Genomic DNA, 18,288 nt, shown 5'->3' with positions numbered 1-18,288 from the left:
CGCTCACCATCCTCTCCTCTCGCCCTAAACAAAGAGACTCCCAACTTCTCCCTCCAGCAGGAGCTGGCACCCTCCGAGCCCAGGGCACTGCCATCTGGACCACCTGGCCCTCTCCGACCGGCCCCTGCTGACCCCTCTCCAGCCCCGGGGTGGCCACCCCTGCAGGTGCAGCCTTGTCACTTTCTCTCCTTGACAGCCTCTCCAGGAAGTTGCTCCCAGCTTCTGGAGCTGAGCCGCGAATTCCCCCCACAGATCCTCGGAGGAGCCTGGCCCCTTCAGCCCGGTCCTCCCATTTCCAAGCCCCCTCTGCCTGGAGGGGCCCCCAGACTTCAACTCCAGGTTGGAAGCTGGCCGCCCGCGGCTTAACACAAGTCCAGCCACTTGTTCCCCCTCCCTACCCTGCTGCCCCCCACCCCCCCTTGCCGGCCACATTTCCACCCCTTCCATCCACCCACTCCATCCGGCTCCCAGAGGTGGGAGGACACCCCCACCTCCCGCGAGAGGAGGCCTGGGTTACCATAGGTGCAGTTACAGCAGAAGCGAATGATGAGAAGTATTTCCATGGCAGCCTGCGTCCCCGTGGCGGGAGCGTGCGGCCATCGCTCCGGGCTCCCCGGCTCCCCTCAGCGGCCCGGCCACTCAGCCACCTTCGCGGCTGCGGCTGCACAGCCTCCAGAACCAAGCAGCCGCTTCTGAGTGCGCCTCTAGCCAGGGGGAGGGGAGGGAGGGCGGTGCGCGTGGAGCGGGGAGGAGGAGGGGAGCGAGGCGCCTGCTGGCATCCTAAGGAGGAGCACGTTTGTAGCTGGCCAGCTGCCTGGGGACAGAGGCTGGATTCCTCCTCGCGTGCACGCGCTCACACACACACACACGCGCGCGTGTGAGTACGTGTGCACACACCTACAAGCAAGGCACAAAGCCAGACAAAGGAAGGTGACTGTTAATCCAACCCTTTCCCCATAGTACCTTCCATAGTGACTGACGTGTGGCTGTCCCTGGAGTCCTTGGGACCTTTCACCTTGAGTTCCTGCCAAACAGAGGAGAGGAATCACTCTACCAGGCCCAGCCCCACCCCCCGGGCCTCCCCATTCCCCATGGTGAACACAGCAGGAAACAGGGCTCTGAGACCCAGGGGTGCAAACAGGAGCAAAGAGACAAAGACTGACAGACATGGGTGGGCTCTGTTCTGCCTCTCTGACTCCAGAGCCCCTGGCCACACCCGTCAACTCCTGGAGCCTCCTAGGGTCCAGTGGCTGATGCAGGCAAGAAGGAGGGGCTCTGGGGACCAGAGAGGACTGTGATCACAGTCAGTGCTCCTCAGGCCTGTCCCCTAAAGCCCCTCCTCAGCGACTAGGAGGGCCTTCAGAGGATGAGCAAGAATGGGACCACCCTTTCCCCACCCCCAGCAGCAGCCACTGCTGCACAGCAGCTCAGGGCACACAGGGTTTTAGTGGACAAGCACCAGCATACCAGCTGGTCTTTGGGCATGAGCAGCCCTGGAGAGGAGGAGACAGGGGTCCCACACGCCTTTATGGGGGCAGCAGGGACGTGGTGCACCTGGGGCCGAGAGGTGCAGGGCAGTCCGACCTCTACTTCACCCATACCGAGAGGGACTCACCCAGCCACCAGCCCCAGCTGCACTCCCCACCTACTGTGCCTGGGCTGGACATCCAAGCCCACAAACTGCCAGGAAGGAAACAGCAACACGCCCCCCTGGATGCCACACAAAGGGACAGGGGTGCTGGCAACAAGCCCCAGGGATGGCTTATCTGATCCTAACCTCTTTCATCTGCCTTCAGGACAGAGGTTCCAGCTCCGGCCCTTTGCCAGTAGACCAGTGTGGCCTGTAACTGGAGTCGTAATGCAATCCCCACCTTGGAAGACTGAGTACATGGAGTGGGGGCTCCCAGGGGACTGTCAGCAGGAAGGCGGGGGTGAGGTGAGGCCAAGGTCAGGTACCAGGTGATGCTGTCTGCTCTCCCTGGCAGGAAATGCCCAGGCCACGGGCACTCTACACTTGCTACTCCTGCCTCAAGCTGTTTCTAGACAGAGAAAACCCCCAGGGATGAGCCTGGGGCATGGGGGTGGGGAAAAGTGAGGTTCCTCAGCTTCTCAAGGCTGTGTCTCTGGCTGGTGTCTAGATTCCCAGCTTTAGGGAATTTTTCTCCATGCGCGCTTCCAGCGCAGCCTAGAAGTACAAAATCACTCCGCGGCAGAGAAGGGCCTAATTGCAGTAATGAAGCGGCAGCACTAGTAGGGAGCGACTGCGACCGCGCATGAGTCAGGGTGAGAAGCCACTGGCAGCCGGCCATGGGCCTCGCTCTGCCCTTGTAGGGCTGGCTTGGAGGGGAGCTTGGCGATGAGCACAGGGGTTTCTGCTGCTGCTGAAACAGGGGGAACAGAGAACAGGCAGCCAGCCCAGGCTAAGAGGAGACCCTCTCCCACTCTCTGGACAGTACATGACCCGGGCACCCAGGCAGCCTTGGCAGGGCCACTCGAACACAGATAGGGACCACCCTTTCTCCAGCCTCACTGTTCCACGTACTGGGACCTTCCTACCCCTCGCTCCATGCCATCCTTCCAGGCAGAAGGTGACTCACCTGACCCCTGGGTTTGGAAACAAAACAGAGCTCAGCTCTCCTCTGTCTGCCCCCATGAAATGTGTTTGAACGTGGAAGGGAAGTGTTAGCAAACCCAGTGTGGCTACAGATCCACATCCATGTTATTTCAATCCAGCTTTGATGGGTAATCAAGCTCACACTTTCATCTCCATCTGCCCAACACATGTGTTCCCTCTCGGCTGATTCCAAACTTGGGTATAACCCTGTAGCTTCCCGAAAATTATCCTGCATCTCACCAACTTTTCTAGCACTGGAGCTGAGAAAGCAAAGGATCAAGAAAGACCTATAAAGAAGGACTTCCAAAACTGCAGAAAGAGCTCCCTCTCCTTGGAACCAGACATTCTCTTACCCTGAGCTTGGAGCTGGGAACTTTGATTGTAAAGCCAGTGCCTTAAGGCATATCCCTGAGATCTTTTTGGCTCAAGGGGTGAGCTGGGCTGTGCTCCTGAAGAATTCTAGGACACTTCCTGGACACAAGTGTTGACGGCAGATGATGCCACATCTTTGCCTTGTAGAGGAGGATGGAGTTGGGATTGGATGCTCCCCAGGAAGGACAGGCATATTCCTAGCCAGAGGGTCTAGAGCTTCTTCTCCAGATAAAGGGCCCTTATCCTCTCTCTGTGAGATTTCAAGGATCTTAAAGGATCACCTAGTCCAGACTCCTTCAAGCCACTCTGATTATAAAAATCACCTGGGCAAGCTTGTTTAAAAACAAAATAGACTCCTGGGCCCCGCCCCAAACCTTCTGAATTGAAGCTCCAGGGAAGGTGCCTGAAGATCTGCATTTCAAACAGTGGGCAGGTGGTTCTTGTCAAGCAGACTTGGGGTAAGCTGGACCAATCCAGACAGCTCATTCTACAGCAGAGGAAGTAAGCCCAAAAGAAGGGAACTGATTTGCTTAAGGTTACCCCAGTGTGGGAGAATGCTGCCTTTTTTCTTTTTGCTTCCCCTGTTCTAACACAGAATAACCTAAATCAAAATAACAGAAAAATAACAGAATCATATAGAAATTGATATTCTTATATTAAGAAGGAAAATGTCAAGGGCAAAAAAGCAAATGTCAGGCTGTTACCCATCAGGAGAACTATTTTTCTCACGGGCAAGCAGAAGAGGAGAGGCTCTAAGTCTGGAAGGCTCTGACCAGCCCCTCAAAACCCTGAGTAGGGGTGGCAGTGCAGGGAGCTGCCCACCTCGGAGATCTTCTGGAACTGGTTGTTGGACTGGCTGCACTTCTCAGCTGTCTCCAGAGCGACTTTATAGTTATCCACAAATGCTTTGTACACACCAAGCTGGCTGGCCTGCAGGGCGGAGAGAGAGGAGGGCAGGAGTGGGATGGGGAGAAAGGATTAATGAATGGATGAAAGCATAACCAGAGCACCTGGAGCTCCCTTAGCGCTCAGAACCTCTAACTCAGTCCAAATGGCTAGCTGCGAGCAGAGAGAAAAGGCAGGAATGAACATACTACGGCATCCCTTTGAACTCCACAGTTTCCATGGAAACTGGCTCAGCCAATAAGGTTAACAAGGGGGTTTGTGGGGTTGGGGGGAGCAGGGCAGGGCCTTTGTTGGCTTGCTAAAACTCAGCTCATAGCAGCATTTGGCTTTATTTAGCATCATCAAAGTCTTGCACAGTTTGAAGCCCCTTAATGCCTCACACGTCTTTCACATCCTGGAATTAGCTGAAGCACTGGGAAGGGGGGTGGGCACGTGTGGCCCGCTCAAGGCTCCACTCCCCATGCTGAGACTGGGAAACTGCATTTAAAGGCACAGTCCCCACTTCCCTTGGCCTCCAGGTCCCTGTCCCCACCTCCTCAGCCTTCAAGGAACCAGAGGTCCTTCTCCTCTACACATCTGCATGTCAGTCTGCACCTAACACAAAGCTTTCCCCGGCTTAGGACCACACAGAGCCTCGCCTTCTCGGGGAGGCAGAACAGATGCCATCAGCCCTTACTGCAAAAGGGGAAACCGAGTTTCATTAATTCAATTCTGCAGGTGTATTTATGGAAAGCCTTCTCTGTGCTGTGCATGTGTGTTTCCTCTTACAGGAGCAAAGGGCGGAAATTCAAATTGAACCACAACGAGATACTATTTCATACCCATCAATCTGGTCAAAATGTTAAAGTCTAATGATATTAAGAGTCAGAAAGAATGTAGGAAAACAGGAACTTTTAAAGACTGCCTGTGGGTGGGTGTAAATTGGTATAATTATTGGGAAAATAATTTGTCAATAACCAATAAGGTTGAAAATATGTTCAGTTCAGCCTATTGAGCATATCCTCTCTACATACAGACCCCAGGGCTACGCTGTCCAATACGGGAGCCACTTGCTACACGTTAGTCAGTCGTGTCTGACTTTGCAACCCCATGGACTTGTAGCCCGCCAGGCTCCTCTGTCCATGGAATTTCCCAGGCGAGAATACTGGAGTGGGTAGCCATTCCCTTCTCCAGAGGATCTTCCCGACGCAGGGATTGAACCCGGGTCTCCTGCATTGCAGGAAGATTCTTTACCATCAGAGCCACCAGGGAAGCCCTACACATGAGCACCTAAAATGTGGCTAGTCCAAACGGAGGTGGGCTGTGAGTGTAAAACACACACTGGGTTTCACAGGCTTCGTATGCAAAAGAGAACGTAAATTATCTAATTCCTTAATCTTGACTGCATGTTGAAATGGTAATATTTTGACTCTATTAAGCTAAATAGAATATATTCTTCACATTAATTTCACCTGTTTATTTCTACTGAGTGTGGCTGCTGCTAGAAAAATTATATATGTGGCTCACACTATTATTTTTACTAGAAAGCACTGCTCTAGAGAAACTTGCATGTGTGTGTGTCCAAGGAAATGTAAACATGGGTATTTTACCCACTTCATTTTTTCTTTTGTGAAAAGACTGCAAACCAATGCTCACAAAGAAAGGAACCCATACACACTGTGCAGTTAAAATGAATGAACTAGATCTCTGTGTAGCAACGATGAGAAGTTTCAAAATGAATGCTGATCGAATGGCAAAATATGATACATATATACATATTTTTTTCTACACTTTAAAAGTAAATGCAATGCTTTAAGAAGATACAGATATGTAGCAAAACCCACAAACTGCAGCCTAAAAGACTACACACCAAATTCATGCCAGTAGCTGCTTCTAGATTGAGAGGAAGGGCAAGAGGAAAGGGTGGCAGAGAGACTAACTTCATCCTCATTTGTAATTCTTTAGCTTCTTGATTAAAAAGTCTTTCCCTGTATCTTCAGAGAGTTGCTATAGCTCAAACCGTAAAGAATCTGCCTGCAATGCAGGAGACCCGTGTTCGATCCCTGGGTCAGGAAGATCCCCTAGAGGAGGGAATGGCAACCCACTCCAGTATTCTTGCCTGGAGAATTCCATGGACAGAGGAGCCTGGTGAGCTACAGTCCATGGTCGCAAAGAGTGGGACACGACCGAGTGACTAACACCACTACTACAAGCTCTGAATTCTTCAGAGCTTAGTGTCTGTTAATTCTGGGAGGTGAGTGTATTGTTGTTTGCTACATTATTCTCTAGATTTTCTGGTTAAGTTGTTTTTCAATGAAGTAGCAAGGAAATTCAGCTGCTGGGGCCTTCTACCCACCAAGGTGCGGGGAGAAGGGTGGGTAGGGGAGGAAGTCTGCTGCCCCTGAGGCCTGCCCAGACAGACTCTGCTTTCTGCACAATACCTGCACTCCTCAAGGACCCAAAGAGGTGGGCTAGGGAACCTGGAGCCCTCCAGGGCAGAGACAGCTCAAGGAAGCTGGCAGGTGGGGCCCAGGAAAGCCAGAGGAAAAAGTGAGACCCAAGATGCTTAAGAAGCCAGGGCCAGAGCCATGCAGGTCTCAGCCCCAGATGGGCCAGACTTCAGAAATGGGCAGGGGTGGGAAGGGATGGAGTCCGTTTCCTCTTTCAGGGAGTGTCCTGGCCCCTGGTATCTTAGGCTACAGGGGTTGTGCTAGACAGTTGCTTCCTAAACCAGGATTACTGATATCCTTCCAGGTACACATCTTCCTTGTCCACCTTTCCATGAGAGGGATAAAGGCTGGGTGCTCAGGGTGGAATGCTACCTTCCTAACCCACTGCCAAGGGTGTAGCCGGAAACAGGCTGCAAGCAGGAGCCCCCTGGGCAGAAGGCCTGTGCGCAGGGGTCACCGGCCATCCAGGCACCGCCATCTGCATGGAGCACCCGAGTCTGCGGGGCCCGACGCCTGGCCTGCCTGGGCCATTCCCTGGGAAGTGGAGGTTGCTTTGGAAACAGCAGCTTGGCACGGGGGTGATCTCATAAAACAAATAACAGAGATGCTAATTCCCCTCTCTCAGTAATGGATAATCAAATACCCAGAGGCCAGCTGGAAAGAAACTGCCTCCAGATGCCTGGGCTGCCCCGGCCTTCTCCCAAGCCCGTAGGCTCAGGGGCTTCAGGAGTCAGTTCATGAGGCAGGGGAAGAGAAGTGGGGGGTGGGGGCTGGGGTAGCAAATACATGGCCAAGCCAGTGGAGCTCAAACCAGAAGGGGGAACCCTGGTGACAGCAGGGTCCAAATGACAAAGACAAATTGGGCAGGCATTCCGCTATGCTCCCAGCTACTCACTCCTCCCACACCCCCACCCTCCTCTCTTCTGCCCTCCTGAGGGCTAGGAGAGACTCCCCCTCAAGCCAGTCAGCACAGGCTCCTGGACCAGGTGGGCGGTGATGACTGGGTGTTCATCATCCCTGAACGGGGGCTAGTACTCTGGGGCTGCCAGAACCGGAAGTGTGGGGTTCCCTGGCAAGAATGCCTTTTGCAGGGGCCCCTTCCTAACAATAGTAATAACAGCAGTAATAATAGTAATAATGGTAATGATAATGACTAAGTATTAAGTATTTCCTAACTTACTATACTCCAGGTCCTGTTCCAAGAACTTTTTAGGTATTAACTCACTCAGTCCTCACAATCCAACAAGGTAAACACTATTATTATCCTCATTTTTACAGACGAGGAAGCTGAGTCAGGAGAAACTGGGTACATTGGCCAATGTCACATGTTTACATCTAACCTGTGGCAGAGCCTGGATTCCAACTCAGCTGTGACCTGGATCTAGAAACTGTGTTTATCTCTGTGTGTCCCTCAGGACATGGACCTCAGGTCCTGTGATGTCTCCTCAATGCCCTTCCAACTTCTACCTGGCCCCAGGGGCCAAGAACAAGGTGTACTCCATTCGCCCATTCATTCATTGGCTCATTTGTTCACTCATTCACTCACTCACTCACTCACTCATTCACATATTGAGTTCTAGACTGGTTCTGAGAGTCCAAACTGAAGAAAACACAGTCTGTCCTCCTGGAGCATATTCTGGGGAGTCAGGCAGTTTCGTGTTCATGGAGGGTGTAAGCACAGCAGCTGCATTCAAGGGGCTGCAGAAGCGTTCTCCACAGAGGTCACTTTTAAATTGGAAACTGACCAGAGATGCCAGACAAGACAGAGAAGGACATTTGAGGCTAGAGCCGCAAGTACAGAGAGGTCAAGTGTATCTGCGGTGTGAACTGAGAGACCAGGGTGGGGAAGGCAATAGCCAGAGGCCAGGGTGGATCGAGGCCAGCAGCAAAGGGTCTCATAAACCAGACAGCGGAGACTGGTCTTTATTCAATGGCTAAGGGGAGACCCCTGAAGAGATGTGAGCAGGGAGGAAGTGAGGTCCAGGCAGGAGTTTAGAAAACATTCTCCTGTTGCTAGGTAGAGGCAGGCCTGGGGTAGAATGCATTCCTGAGCCCACAGCAGTGGTCCAGATGAGGGCACTAGCAGGTGGAGAGAAGCAGGTGGCTGTGAGCTTTAAAGAAGTGGACTCTAAGGGATGCAGGGAGGGGAGGTGCCAAGGATGAGTCCTAAGGAGTCACGGATATCCATCCATGGGATGTGGCCACACCCACTGAGACAGAGGCAGGGAAGACAGCAAAGAACCTCAGAGCCAATGAGTTCAGTTTTGAGCATGCTGAGCTTGTGGCCCCGGAGCATCCAAGCAAGAGTCTTCTCTGGGTAAGAAAAGCAGAGGCCTATCCATTCAACGGGTCCGACCCCTGCAGAGAAGTCCTACCCCTGCTCCCTGCCCCCCACCACTTACACCCAGAGGACAGGACCACAACTCCTATGCTCCATCCTGCCTCTTGGGCTGGCGAAGTTATGGGGGGCAGAGCCAGATTGGGGGGGGTCCATGGGTCTGACTGGGGGTCCTCGGGGGACATTGCCAGAGACAGACACTGAGCTGGAGCAGACAGTGTCACGGAAGCCCCAGGAGCTAAGACCTCAGGCAGCCTTTCCCAACACCAAAGCCACACGATACTTCTGCCTCCTCCTTCCTTCTCCCTGCCCGGCCATGGTAGGGGGCTGGGCTCTTAGTGCTTTCCATCCAGGGCCCTCAGCAGAGGATCGTTAGCTGACACTGTCTTCCTCCACCCCAACTCTTCACTTCATAGGTACCACGGAAGTGAGGAGAACGTCTGAGGTCTCAAGTGAGGGATGCCTGCCCCTCCACCCAGCACATGCCCCTCCATCAGCTGAGGCCCGCAGGGGAGCCTTCGGTCCAGCCCTGAAGCCCCCTGCCAGGGGCACCCACGTACATGGCCTGTCTCCGGCAGCCCTAGAAGAACTCTAGGGCTTCCCTGGGGAGGCCGAGAGCCCAGGCACGAGGCAGGTTCCCCACAAGGCAAAAGCCCAGGCTTTTCTCCAGGACTCAGAATGACCCAGTGTCAGTAATGCCCATCAGGAGCCGTGTTAGCCATTACCAACAACCCAGGCCTTCAAGAAAGCCAAGGAGGTCTGGGGCCAATCAGTTCTCTCTCAACATCAGTGGCTCCACTGAGACCCCAGGTAAGCACGTTCCATCAACAGGAGACTCACCAGCTTTTGGAAGAGGTGGCCCATAGTGACCTGGCTGTCCCACTGTTGCACCTTGGGGCAGAGGTTGTCATAGAACTCCTTGTGGATCTCGTAAATGTCCTGGATCTTGTAGAAGATGGTCTCGATCTGCTGGATGGTGAGTACGGGCTGGGAGGTGGTGGCAGTGGCCTTCAGAGGTTTCATGGGCTAGAAGAGAAAAGGAAGAAAGAGCAGAAGTGAGAGGGAAGTAAACTGGAGGGTCAGCAGGCTCAGGGCCCAGGTTAGGCCTTCCTGGTGCCCAAGTTCCCCCCAGACAAGGCCACTGAGGGCTGGACACCCAAAGTTCGGTTTGGATCTAGCAGCAGATGTCACAGGCCCCAGCAAGCCACGAGCAACTGCAAGAAGAGGGCACCTGATAGCCAGAGCCTGGCCCGGCAGCTCTGCCAGGCCCAAGGGGTAGTGCCTGGACACACTTCTCCCAACCCTTGTCCCTCGAGGGGGCCCAGGTTCCCAGCCTGTCGTGGGTTTGCCTGAGGGTCTAACAGGATCCAAAGCTTTCTTCCACAATGGCCTCAGGCTCGGAGTCATAAACCCCCTTGCTGTGCTTCAGTGGGAAGGAGGGTTGAGTGAGAACTCAATCCCTTAGCTGTTTCCTTTCAAGAAACAGAACATGATTCTAGGACTTGGGGGACAGAGTTTCTAAGGGACCAAACCGATCTCAGCTGCACTGACATCTTAAGTTCCCATCACTCGGTATACAGAGGGCGAGCAGGTGGCACCCACACCACTGTCCCACCTGGACCTGTGGCAGACATGACTAAGCGATCACAACATCCTTCTCACTGAGCCTGGTTGTAGCCTCAGACCAGTTCTCAACGCCAAGGCCGACATGCAAGACAATCTGTCATCTCTGCTTGTCTACACCAAGATGCTCCCAGGCCTGCTGGTGGAGAGGGTGAGGTGACAGACAGAAACTCAAGACCATTCCCAACACTTGCTGAGAGCTGAAATCACCATTTTAAAGCCCAGCATTAAGGGAAAAGGAGGCTTGGATATGTTTTCTTCAATGTGATTTCGGTATTTTAGAGTTCCCCGACAAGGACTGAACCTATGCCCCTTGGACTAGAAGCATGGAGTCTTAACCTCTGGACTACCAGAGAAGTCCCTGTATTTTCTAAATTACCTCCAATGAGTAAATATTTATTTTCTAATCAGGGAAAAATAGGTATTAAAATGCATAGTTGAAACAAACAAAAAGTGATATTGAAGGGTAAGGAGCTCCTCCATGGTTGATCTTCTTTCAGCCCTAAAGTCCCCAGAGATGCCCAGACTGTCCACCTTGGGGGACAGGGTCTGGAAACCTTTCCCACAGAGAAGGCACAAGCGGGGAGGGTGTGGGGGGCGGAAGTTTACCTGGGAGAGAGAAGCCTGAGTCAGACATGGTGGGTGTTCTTCCTCTCGCGTGTAGATAAAGGGCTGGGTGGAGAGAGGCTTTTGACTTAATCTGGGTCATTCTGGAGACCCAGGAGCAGAAAGGAGAAGTTGCAGGAGCAGTTATGGGCTCACAAAGCCGCCCTCCATGATCTCACAGGATTAGGTAGTGAGCTTTTTGATAAGAGAAGCATTCAAGCAGAGGATGGGCAACTCAAGGCTGGATTCAGGGAACACCTCCTCTGGAGGGAGGCCCAAGTTATTGCTGGCTCACCCCGAGAGAAGACACCTGCCCCCCAAACCCCAGCTCGAGCCAGCCGCAGCAGCCAGATGCCCAAGCCAGGCTTCCTTGTATCTTTCCATCTATCTGTCCACATGAGGAAGTCCCATCTACTTAAAAACCCAGACAATGCTCTGACTTCTGGTTCCCCATCCTCCCAGCTCTAAAAAGTCCAGACAGAAGGATGAAGGCAAGAAAAAGCAGAAGTCCTCCTTCTGACCCTCCTAGCGCTGGAACCAACAAGGCCTTCGCATCCAGCCCTTTGCTGGGAACGCTGGATGGGGTCTGACCTGGTGCAGGCCAGGCAGTGTGGGCCAGAGTCCCAACTTTGCCACTTGATAGCTCTGGGCAAGTCACTAAGCATCTCTGGGCCTCAGCAGCCTTATTTGTGGAACTGGGATAATATTATCAAATCCATAAGCCATAATTTATATAAAATATTGAGCATATGCCTGGCACATAGGAGGCAATCAATAAATGCTAGCTGCTACTATGATTAGTATTCACTCCACAAATAATGGACCGAGTGCCTACGTGGGGCCAGACCGGGGTTGTGTGGAAGGTTATTCAGTGTTTCACTAGTCACTGCCCCCATGAAGCCTCCCATGGAGAAGCAGAGACAGACGAAACACAAGGACACAATCAAACACAAGATCGTACATAAATGCAGTGAAGGAAATAAGAAGGGGACGTCGTGCGGGAGGACAAGGAGGGGATGCTGACTTGAAATGGAAGCATAGGAGCAAAGGGGACAATATTCTAGGCAGATTTCCCCAATGCCTGAGACTGAGGCAGGAATAGCTTGGGAAGAGAGAGGAGCTGGAAGCAGGCTGGTGACCCTGCGTGCAGCGAGCAAGGGGGTTGGCAAGCAGAGCCCTAAAGCAGGGCTGGAGGGGTGAGCAAGGCATGGATCACACAGGGGAAGGAATGCGGCTAAAAAGCCCGTGAAATGACCTGGCTTTCCCTGGAGGGATTGACAGGGTCCAATTTTCCCTTTGGAGATTATTTGTATGACTCACAGTCCTTGTTCTGCAGAACATTATAATCTGTTCGGGTAAGGTGGACCAGCACAAATGAAACGTTCTTGTGCACAAAGCAAGATACGGTTATTACTCAACTTGGACTGCAAATACCAACCAACCGGTGCCAAGGTTGTCCTGGCCCAGCTTGGAGAGGGCTTCACAGAGGTGATGGGAACAGGGCCTCGGAGGGAAGCTCTGAGCAGGTGGAGAAGCGGGGCCTGGGGAAGCCTGCAGGCAGGAAGGAGATAGAGGGAATCTGGGCCAAGAGAAAGGAAGAGCATTGTCCCCACCACAGACAGGCGCCCCATCCAGCTCGTGGCCCCAGTGCTCTGTGAAGGATACTGAGCTGGCTCTCAGGACTGATCAGAGTTTATCCTTAAGACTTTTTTGATGTGGACCATTTTTAAAGTTTTTATTGAATTTATTAAAACATTGCTTGTGTTCTATGTTTTTGGTTTTGTGGCCCCCATGCATATGGGAATCTTAGCTCCCAGACGAGGGACAGAACCCCCACCACCTGCATTGGAAGGTGAAGTCTTAACCACTGGACCACCAGGAAAGTCCCAGACTTTATCCTTTTTTACTTCTATCTACCCATGCCGATGACACCACCCTTATGGCAGAAAGCGAAGAGGAACTAAAGAGCCTTTTGATGAAGGTGAAAGAGGAGAGTGAAAAAAACTCAACATTCAAAATACTAAGATCATGGTATCCGGTCCCATCACTTCATGGCAAATAGATGGGGAAACAATGGAAACAGTGACAGACTTTATTTCTGGGGGCTCCAAAATCACTGGAGATGGTGACTGAAGCCATGAAATTAAAAGACACTTGCTCCTTGGAAGAAAAGCTATGAGAAACCTAGACAGCATATTAAAAAGCTGAGACATTATTTTGCTGACAAAAGTCCATATAGTCAAAGCTATGGTTTTTCCAGCAGTCATGTACAGATGTTGAGAGCTGAATCATAAAGAAGGCTGAAAGCCGAAGAATTGATGCTTTTGAACTGTGGTGTTGGAGAAGACTCTTGAGAGTCCCTTGGACTGCAAGGCGATCAAACCAGTCAATCCTAAAGGAAATCAACCTTGAATATTCATTGGAAGGACTGATACTGAAGCTCCAATACTTTGGTCATCTGCTGTGAAGAGCTGACTCATTAGAAAAAGACTCTGATGCTGGGAAAGATTGAGGGCAGGAGGAGAAGGGGATGACAGAGGATGAGATAGTTGGATGGTATCACTGACTCAGTGGACATGGGTTTGAACAAACTCTGGGAGATGGCGAAGGACAGGGAAGCCTGGTGTGCTGCAGTGCCCATGGAGTCGCAAAGAGTCAGACACGACTGAGCGACTCAACAACGACCACCACAACCCAGGTCCAGGTGAGGGGCCAAGTCACCACAGAGTCCCTGTTCCTGCTGGGGTGTAATCCCACCCAGGGTGGGAATAAAGGAAATAGGAAAGAACAGCCTGGAAAGGCAGGGGTGGTCAGGATTTCTCAGAAACTGCAGGGGAAGCACTCAGGGCTATGAACAGACAAGACACAACCACTCTGCTTCCTCCTAAACTCCCACTCCGTCTGCAAAAGGGGAAGAGCCGGCGCTCAGCAGGGCGGGTCACATGGACAAGGCCAGCTCTTGGGGCGTCAGGCCGGCTTCTCAGGACAAGGTTGGGGGCCTTTGGGGGAGGGGAAGTGCTGTATGCGTGCCCCTGGCTGGCCTGAGACCCTTGGAGGCAGTTATTTTTATCTGGTGAAGCTCTGAAAATAGGTCTCAGGCGGGGAGGGCTGGCTGAAAGGCACAGGCGGCCCCACACTGAGCTGGGCTCCGGTCCTGCTCTCCTGACAGAGCAGCTCCAGTCCTGCTCTCCTGACAGAGCACACTCAGTTAGCCCTGCTTCTAGAATCCTGCAACAGAGGATGCAGTGCTGGCTCCCCATCTGATCAGTTAACTCTGGCTCTGGGTGTCCTGGAGAAGGAAATGGCAATCCACTCCAGTATTCTTGCCTAGAAAATTCCACAGACAGAAGAGTGTGGCGGGCTACAGTCCATGGGGTCGCTAAGAGTCAGACACGACTCAGCACGCATGCTCCGAAACAAACTGGGTGTCCCAAGAAGGGCTCCTCAGGGAGGCGGGCCAGGCGGGCTTGAACTTGTTCGTGACTTCACACTGTCATTTGTTCGCTCTGTCCCCCAGCAATTTGCTTTCTGCCTTTCGAAACAGGGGAGAGAAATCGACCCACTTCCTCCACCTCTGATTCCAAAAGGCTTGGAGGCTGCCACATGCAACTCTGCTAACTGTCACCAGAGGCTGGGGGTAGGGGGGGCATCCTGAACCTATTTTACAGATAAGAGACAAAGCAAACTCCAGAGGGGAGTCTGAGAGAGGGGCCCAGCGGTGGGAGGTGCTGAAGGCCCAGGAAGCCCAGCCGCAGCACCCAGCTCACTAACCAGCCTGGAGACACGCAGCATGAAGTGCAGTTGGTCTCCTGCCTCCCTTCTTCCACCTCAGCCCAGGCTCCCAGACCCTCTTCCTTGTAACCTGAGCCCACCAGGAACTGGAAGGTGCTTGGAGGTTACCAAACCATGCCCAGCCAGCAAACCAGGCAGCGTGAACAGAGGCTCCTGCTGTGTGTCCCCAGTCCTGGGTGTACACACCCAGCCGTTTGCATAGCAGGAAGTGTTAAACCAATAACAAACACACAGTCTAGTGGAGCTGTGGGAATGGGGGCAGGGTGGAGAGAAGGCGCGCTGGGCGTAGGAGGAGGAGGGAGCTCGGGAAGGCAGGTTTTCTTCTCCAAACCCCTTTGTCAGATCACCTCTCAAGAGCCAAGGGCTTAGCTCCTGGAAGGGCCCCAGCTCTAGGAGAAGAGGGCTTGAGTCCTTAAAACCGAGGCTTATCAGCTGAGACTTGTACTGTGGGGGGGCCCACCAGTCACAGCCCAGGCCGCCTAGCTCGTCTCTCCCTCACCCTTGCCTCTGCTCAAGAAAGAGCCAACCCAGGATGAACAAGCTGGGGGGAAGTGGAGGGACCTACCCTGGGTCACACCCTGGGAGTGGGAGCCCCAGCCTCACGGTTTTTGTCTTGAGAGCATGAGCTGTTAGAAAGGCGAGCCGGGAGGGAGTGTCTTGGACCCTAAATCTGTTGTTATCTTTACCCAAACTGAACTCAAATCAGGCCCAACGACAGATGAGAACCGAGCTGGGCCCCTCTCTAAGAGGGGCCCGCTTCCAACGGGAACATGCACCTCCCCTTCCTTCAGGGAACGGGTGTGTGGACAGAAACAAACAGGTTCTAACCTGCGCTCCCAGAATGGGAGAAAATAATAGAATATGCTCTCACTTGGCCTCAAAGAGCTTCCCCTACAGACTCACTCACCCCTCACAAAGACCCCAAGAAGAAAGGATGAATATGAGTATACCCAGTTTGCAGATGGACAGAATGAGGCACAAAGGTCCATTAATATGCTGAAGATCTAGAGCCAGCAGGCGATCAGGTGGGGATTCAAAGCCGTTCCTCTGAGCCTCTTTCAAATATGCATCCTTTTATTCATAGTAATGACAGCCATGCCCCTTTGTTTAGCACAGCAATTCATAGTTTATAAGGTGTTATTTCTGGGACTTCCCTGGAGGTCCAGTGGTTGAGATGCCAAACTTTCACTGGGGGACTGGGTTCGATTGCTGGTCAGGGAATGAAGGTCCTGCATGCTGCACAGTGAGGCAAAAAAAAAAAAGGCTATAAGGTGGATTTTGGTTGCTTGTCCTCCCCTTCCTTTGACTGATATTTGAGTGTCTAAGAACCTAGCATTGTACTAGGTCCTCAAAATGATCTTCTCAACCACATAAAGGACAGAGAGAAGGTAATGGCATTGCTCTCATCTTCAGATGAGAAAACTGAGGCTCAAGGAGATTATCCATGGCTTTAAAAAAAAAAAATTTTTTTTATTTAATATTTTTAATTGGGTGAGGGGCAGTGTCTCATAGCATGTCAGATTATAATTCCCCAATCAGGGATTGAACCCATGTCCCTTGCATTGGAAGTTCAGAGTCTTAGCCACTGAACAGCCAGGAAGTCCCATCAGTGGTTTTGAAAACCAACAACACACGTCAGAAGGCACATGGCCCAGTACATACATACACATATCCACATAAACCAAAAGCTGCCTGAAACAGTACTTATTCTTACTACGTGGGATGCATGCTGACGTTTTCTTTCTCGTTCGTTTTAAAATGTTGGTTCACTCCACTTCGCTGATTGAACAATCCACTAGCAATCAAGACGCATAGTTGAAAGGCTGGGCAGTAAGTCCACTATTCATGGCAGCGTCAAGTCTTGCCCCAGCTCCGGCCCCAGACCAGAGTCCTGATCGACCTGCCAAACTGTTCCTCCCTTGAAGAAATAACTGTGAAGACCAACAGATTCCCAGTAAGACTGACCACCAACTCATTCCCCTGTGTTACAAAGCGGCGACACACCTCAACAGTTACTCCTGGGGAAACAACTGGTAAGCCCCCTGGGATTCCTGGCGACAGCAGCTCACATCACAGCAAGTACATAAATGCAGATCTTACAGTACTTTCCACTGATCTACATCTTCATTTCTTATTCCTCCTTGTTCTGGTATCATCTGATGTCTCAGTCTGCAAAACACCCCGGGCAGAGAACTTTCCACGCACAATTACTCTGCATAATATCCAGATGCATCTAATACGCACTTTCTTCAGAGGCAAAAACATCTTACATCTGTGGTTACTTCTACCTTTTGAAAACATTGTATTCTTCCCCTCCCGGTCGGATTCTCACAACAACGCCTCCAGCTTGGAGAAGAAACTAAGGCACATTTCACAGAGGGCGGCGGTCTGTCTAATGCCTCAGAGCTATGGTGCTTCTGAAAACGACACAGACAGCCTTCCACCTCATTTCCTGCCAGAAGGCCTCAGGATGGTGCTAATAGTTCACCATTCCAGGCAGGAGGAAGGACTGGGACCAGGGATGACAAAGAGGCCTCAACATGATTGATTGGTAGAGACTGCCCACAGCATCAGCTGGAGGCAGAGGCTAAGATCCCACCTGGACAGAGCACTGTGATCCATTAGTAATGTCTGCACTGTAGTTAGGGGTGATGGCGTGTTTGCCACCCCTAACCAGGTGGTGCTTCTTCTTCCACCTTTCCCAGGGTAAGTAATGGAGAATTGGGATCGAGAGGCACGGGCCTCTTCTGGCAATGACCTTGGCTGCCAAGCTGTAGGCAGAGCAGTTCCACAGACCCCGGCCCTGGGAAGGACTGGTCCACCTCTCTCTCTCTCCAACTCCAAACACAGTCTCAGAGCACAAAGACCCTAAAATACATACTTACCAGCAACAGAGCTTCCAGCTGGTTAATATAGATCTCTTCACTGGCCAGGAACCCCGAGAGAACCAGCTTCCTCATCTCCAGGCCCTTCCCTGCTTCCACCTGTAAAAGCAGATCAGAATCTGAGCAGCCTGTTTTCTTGCCTTTCCCCCCCTCTTCTTTAACATTTTTGTAAGGGGGCAAAAGCCAAATACTTATTATAGAAAATTTGGAAAACACAGAAATATAAAAGGAGAAAAAAAATCATCCATACTCCTACTGCTCCCTTCTCGCTTAATTTCTTTTCCATCCTTTTTTCCCCCATGCTTCCTTATCTGATACCCATCTACCCTTATATCTTCCTGCCTCCAGGAGCTCAAACCCACAGCCAACAGAGGAGCCTGGCAGGCTACAGTCCATAGGATCACACAGTGTTGGACATGACTGAAGTAACTTAGCACAGCACCCTTATAATGGCTTCCCTGATAGCTCAGATGGTAAAGAATCTGTCTGCAGTGCGGGAAACCTGAATTCAACCCCTGGGCTGGGAAGACCCCCTGGAGAAGGGAATGGCCACCCACTCCAGTATTCTTGCCTGAAGAATTCCTCAGACGGAGGAGCTTGGTGGGCTACAATCCATAGGGTTACAAAGAGTCAGACACGACTGAGCGACTTAAATCCTTTCACCCTTATTAATAGTGAGCAAGGTAAAAAAAAGAACCTGAGCCCATGTGTGGGAGCAATTTA

General features: G+C 51.9%; 1 protein-coding gene across 4 annotated transcripts in view; it reads right to left on the bottom strand.

Moving 5' to 3' along the window:
• The window catches only part of ABR (ABR activator of RhoGEF and GTPase), a 188,498-nt gene that overhangs the window by 56,907 nt on the left and 113,303 nt on the right, over window positions 1-18,288 (bottom strand). For all 4 annotated transcript variants that reach the window (XM_005220104.5, XM_005220106.4, NM_001046204.2 and 1 more), the window contains 4 exon segments: window positions 17,566-17,664; window positions 9,500-9,685; window positions 3,809-3,916; window positions 964-1,024 (listed from right to left, as the gene is read on the bottom strand). In XM_005220104.5, coding sequence (XP_005220161.3) covers window positions 964-1,024; window positions 3,809-3,916; window positions 9,500-9,685; window positions 17,566-17,664 — 454 coding nt within the window.

Source organism: Bos taurus, chromosome 19, assembly GCF_002263795.3.
Source record: "Bos taurus isolate L1 Dominette 01449 registration number 42190680 breed Hereford chromosome 19, ARS-UCD2.0, whole genome shotgun sequence".
NCBI classification, from domain to species: domain Eukaryota; kingdom Metazoa; phylum Chordata; class Mammalia; order Artiodactyla; family Bovidae; genus Bos; species Bos taurus.
This window is presented reverse-complemented; position numbering and strand designations above follow the sequence as displayed.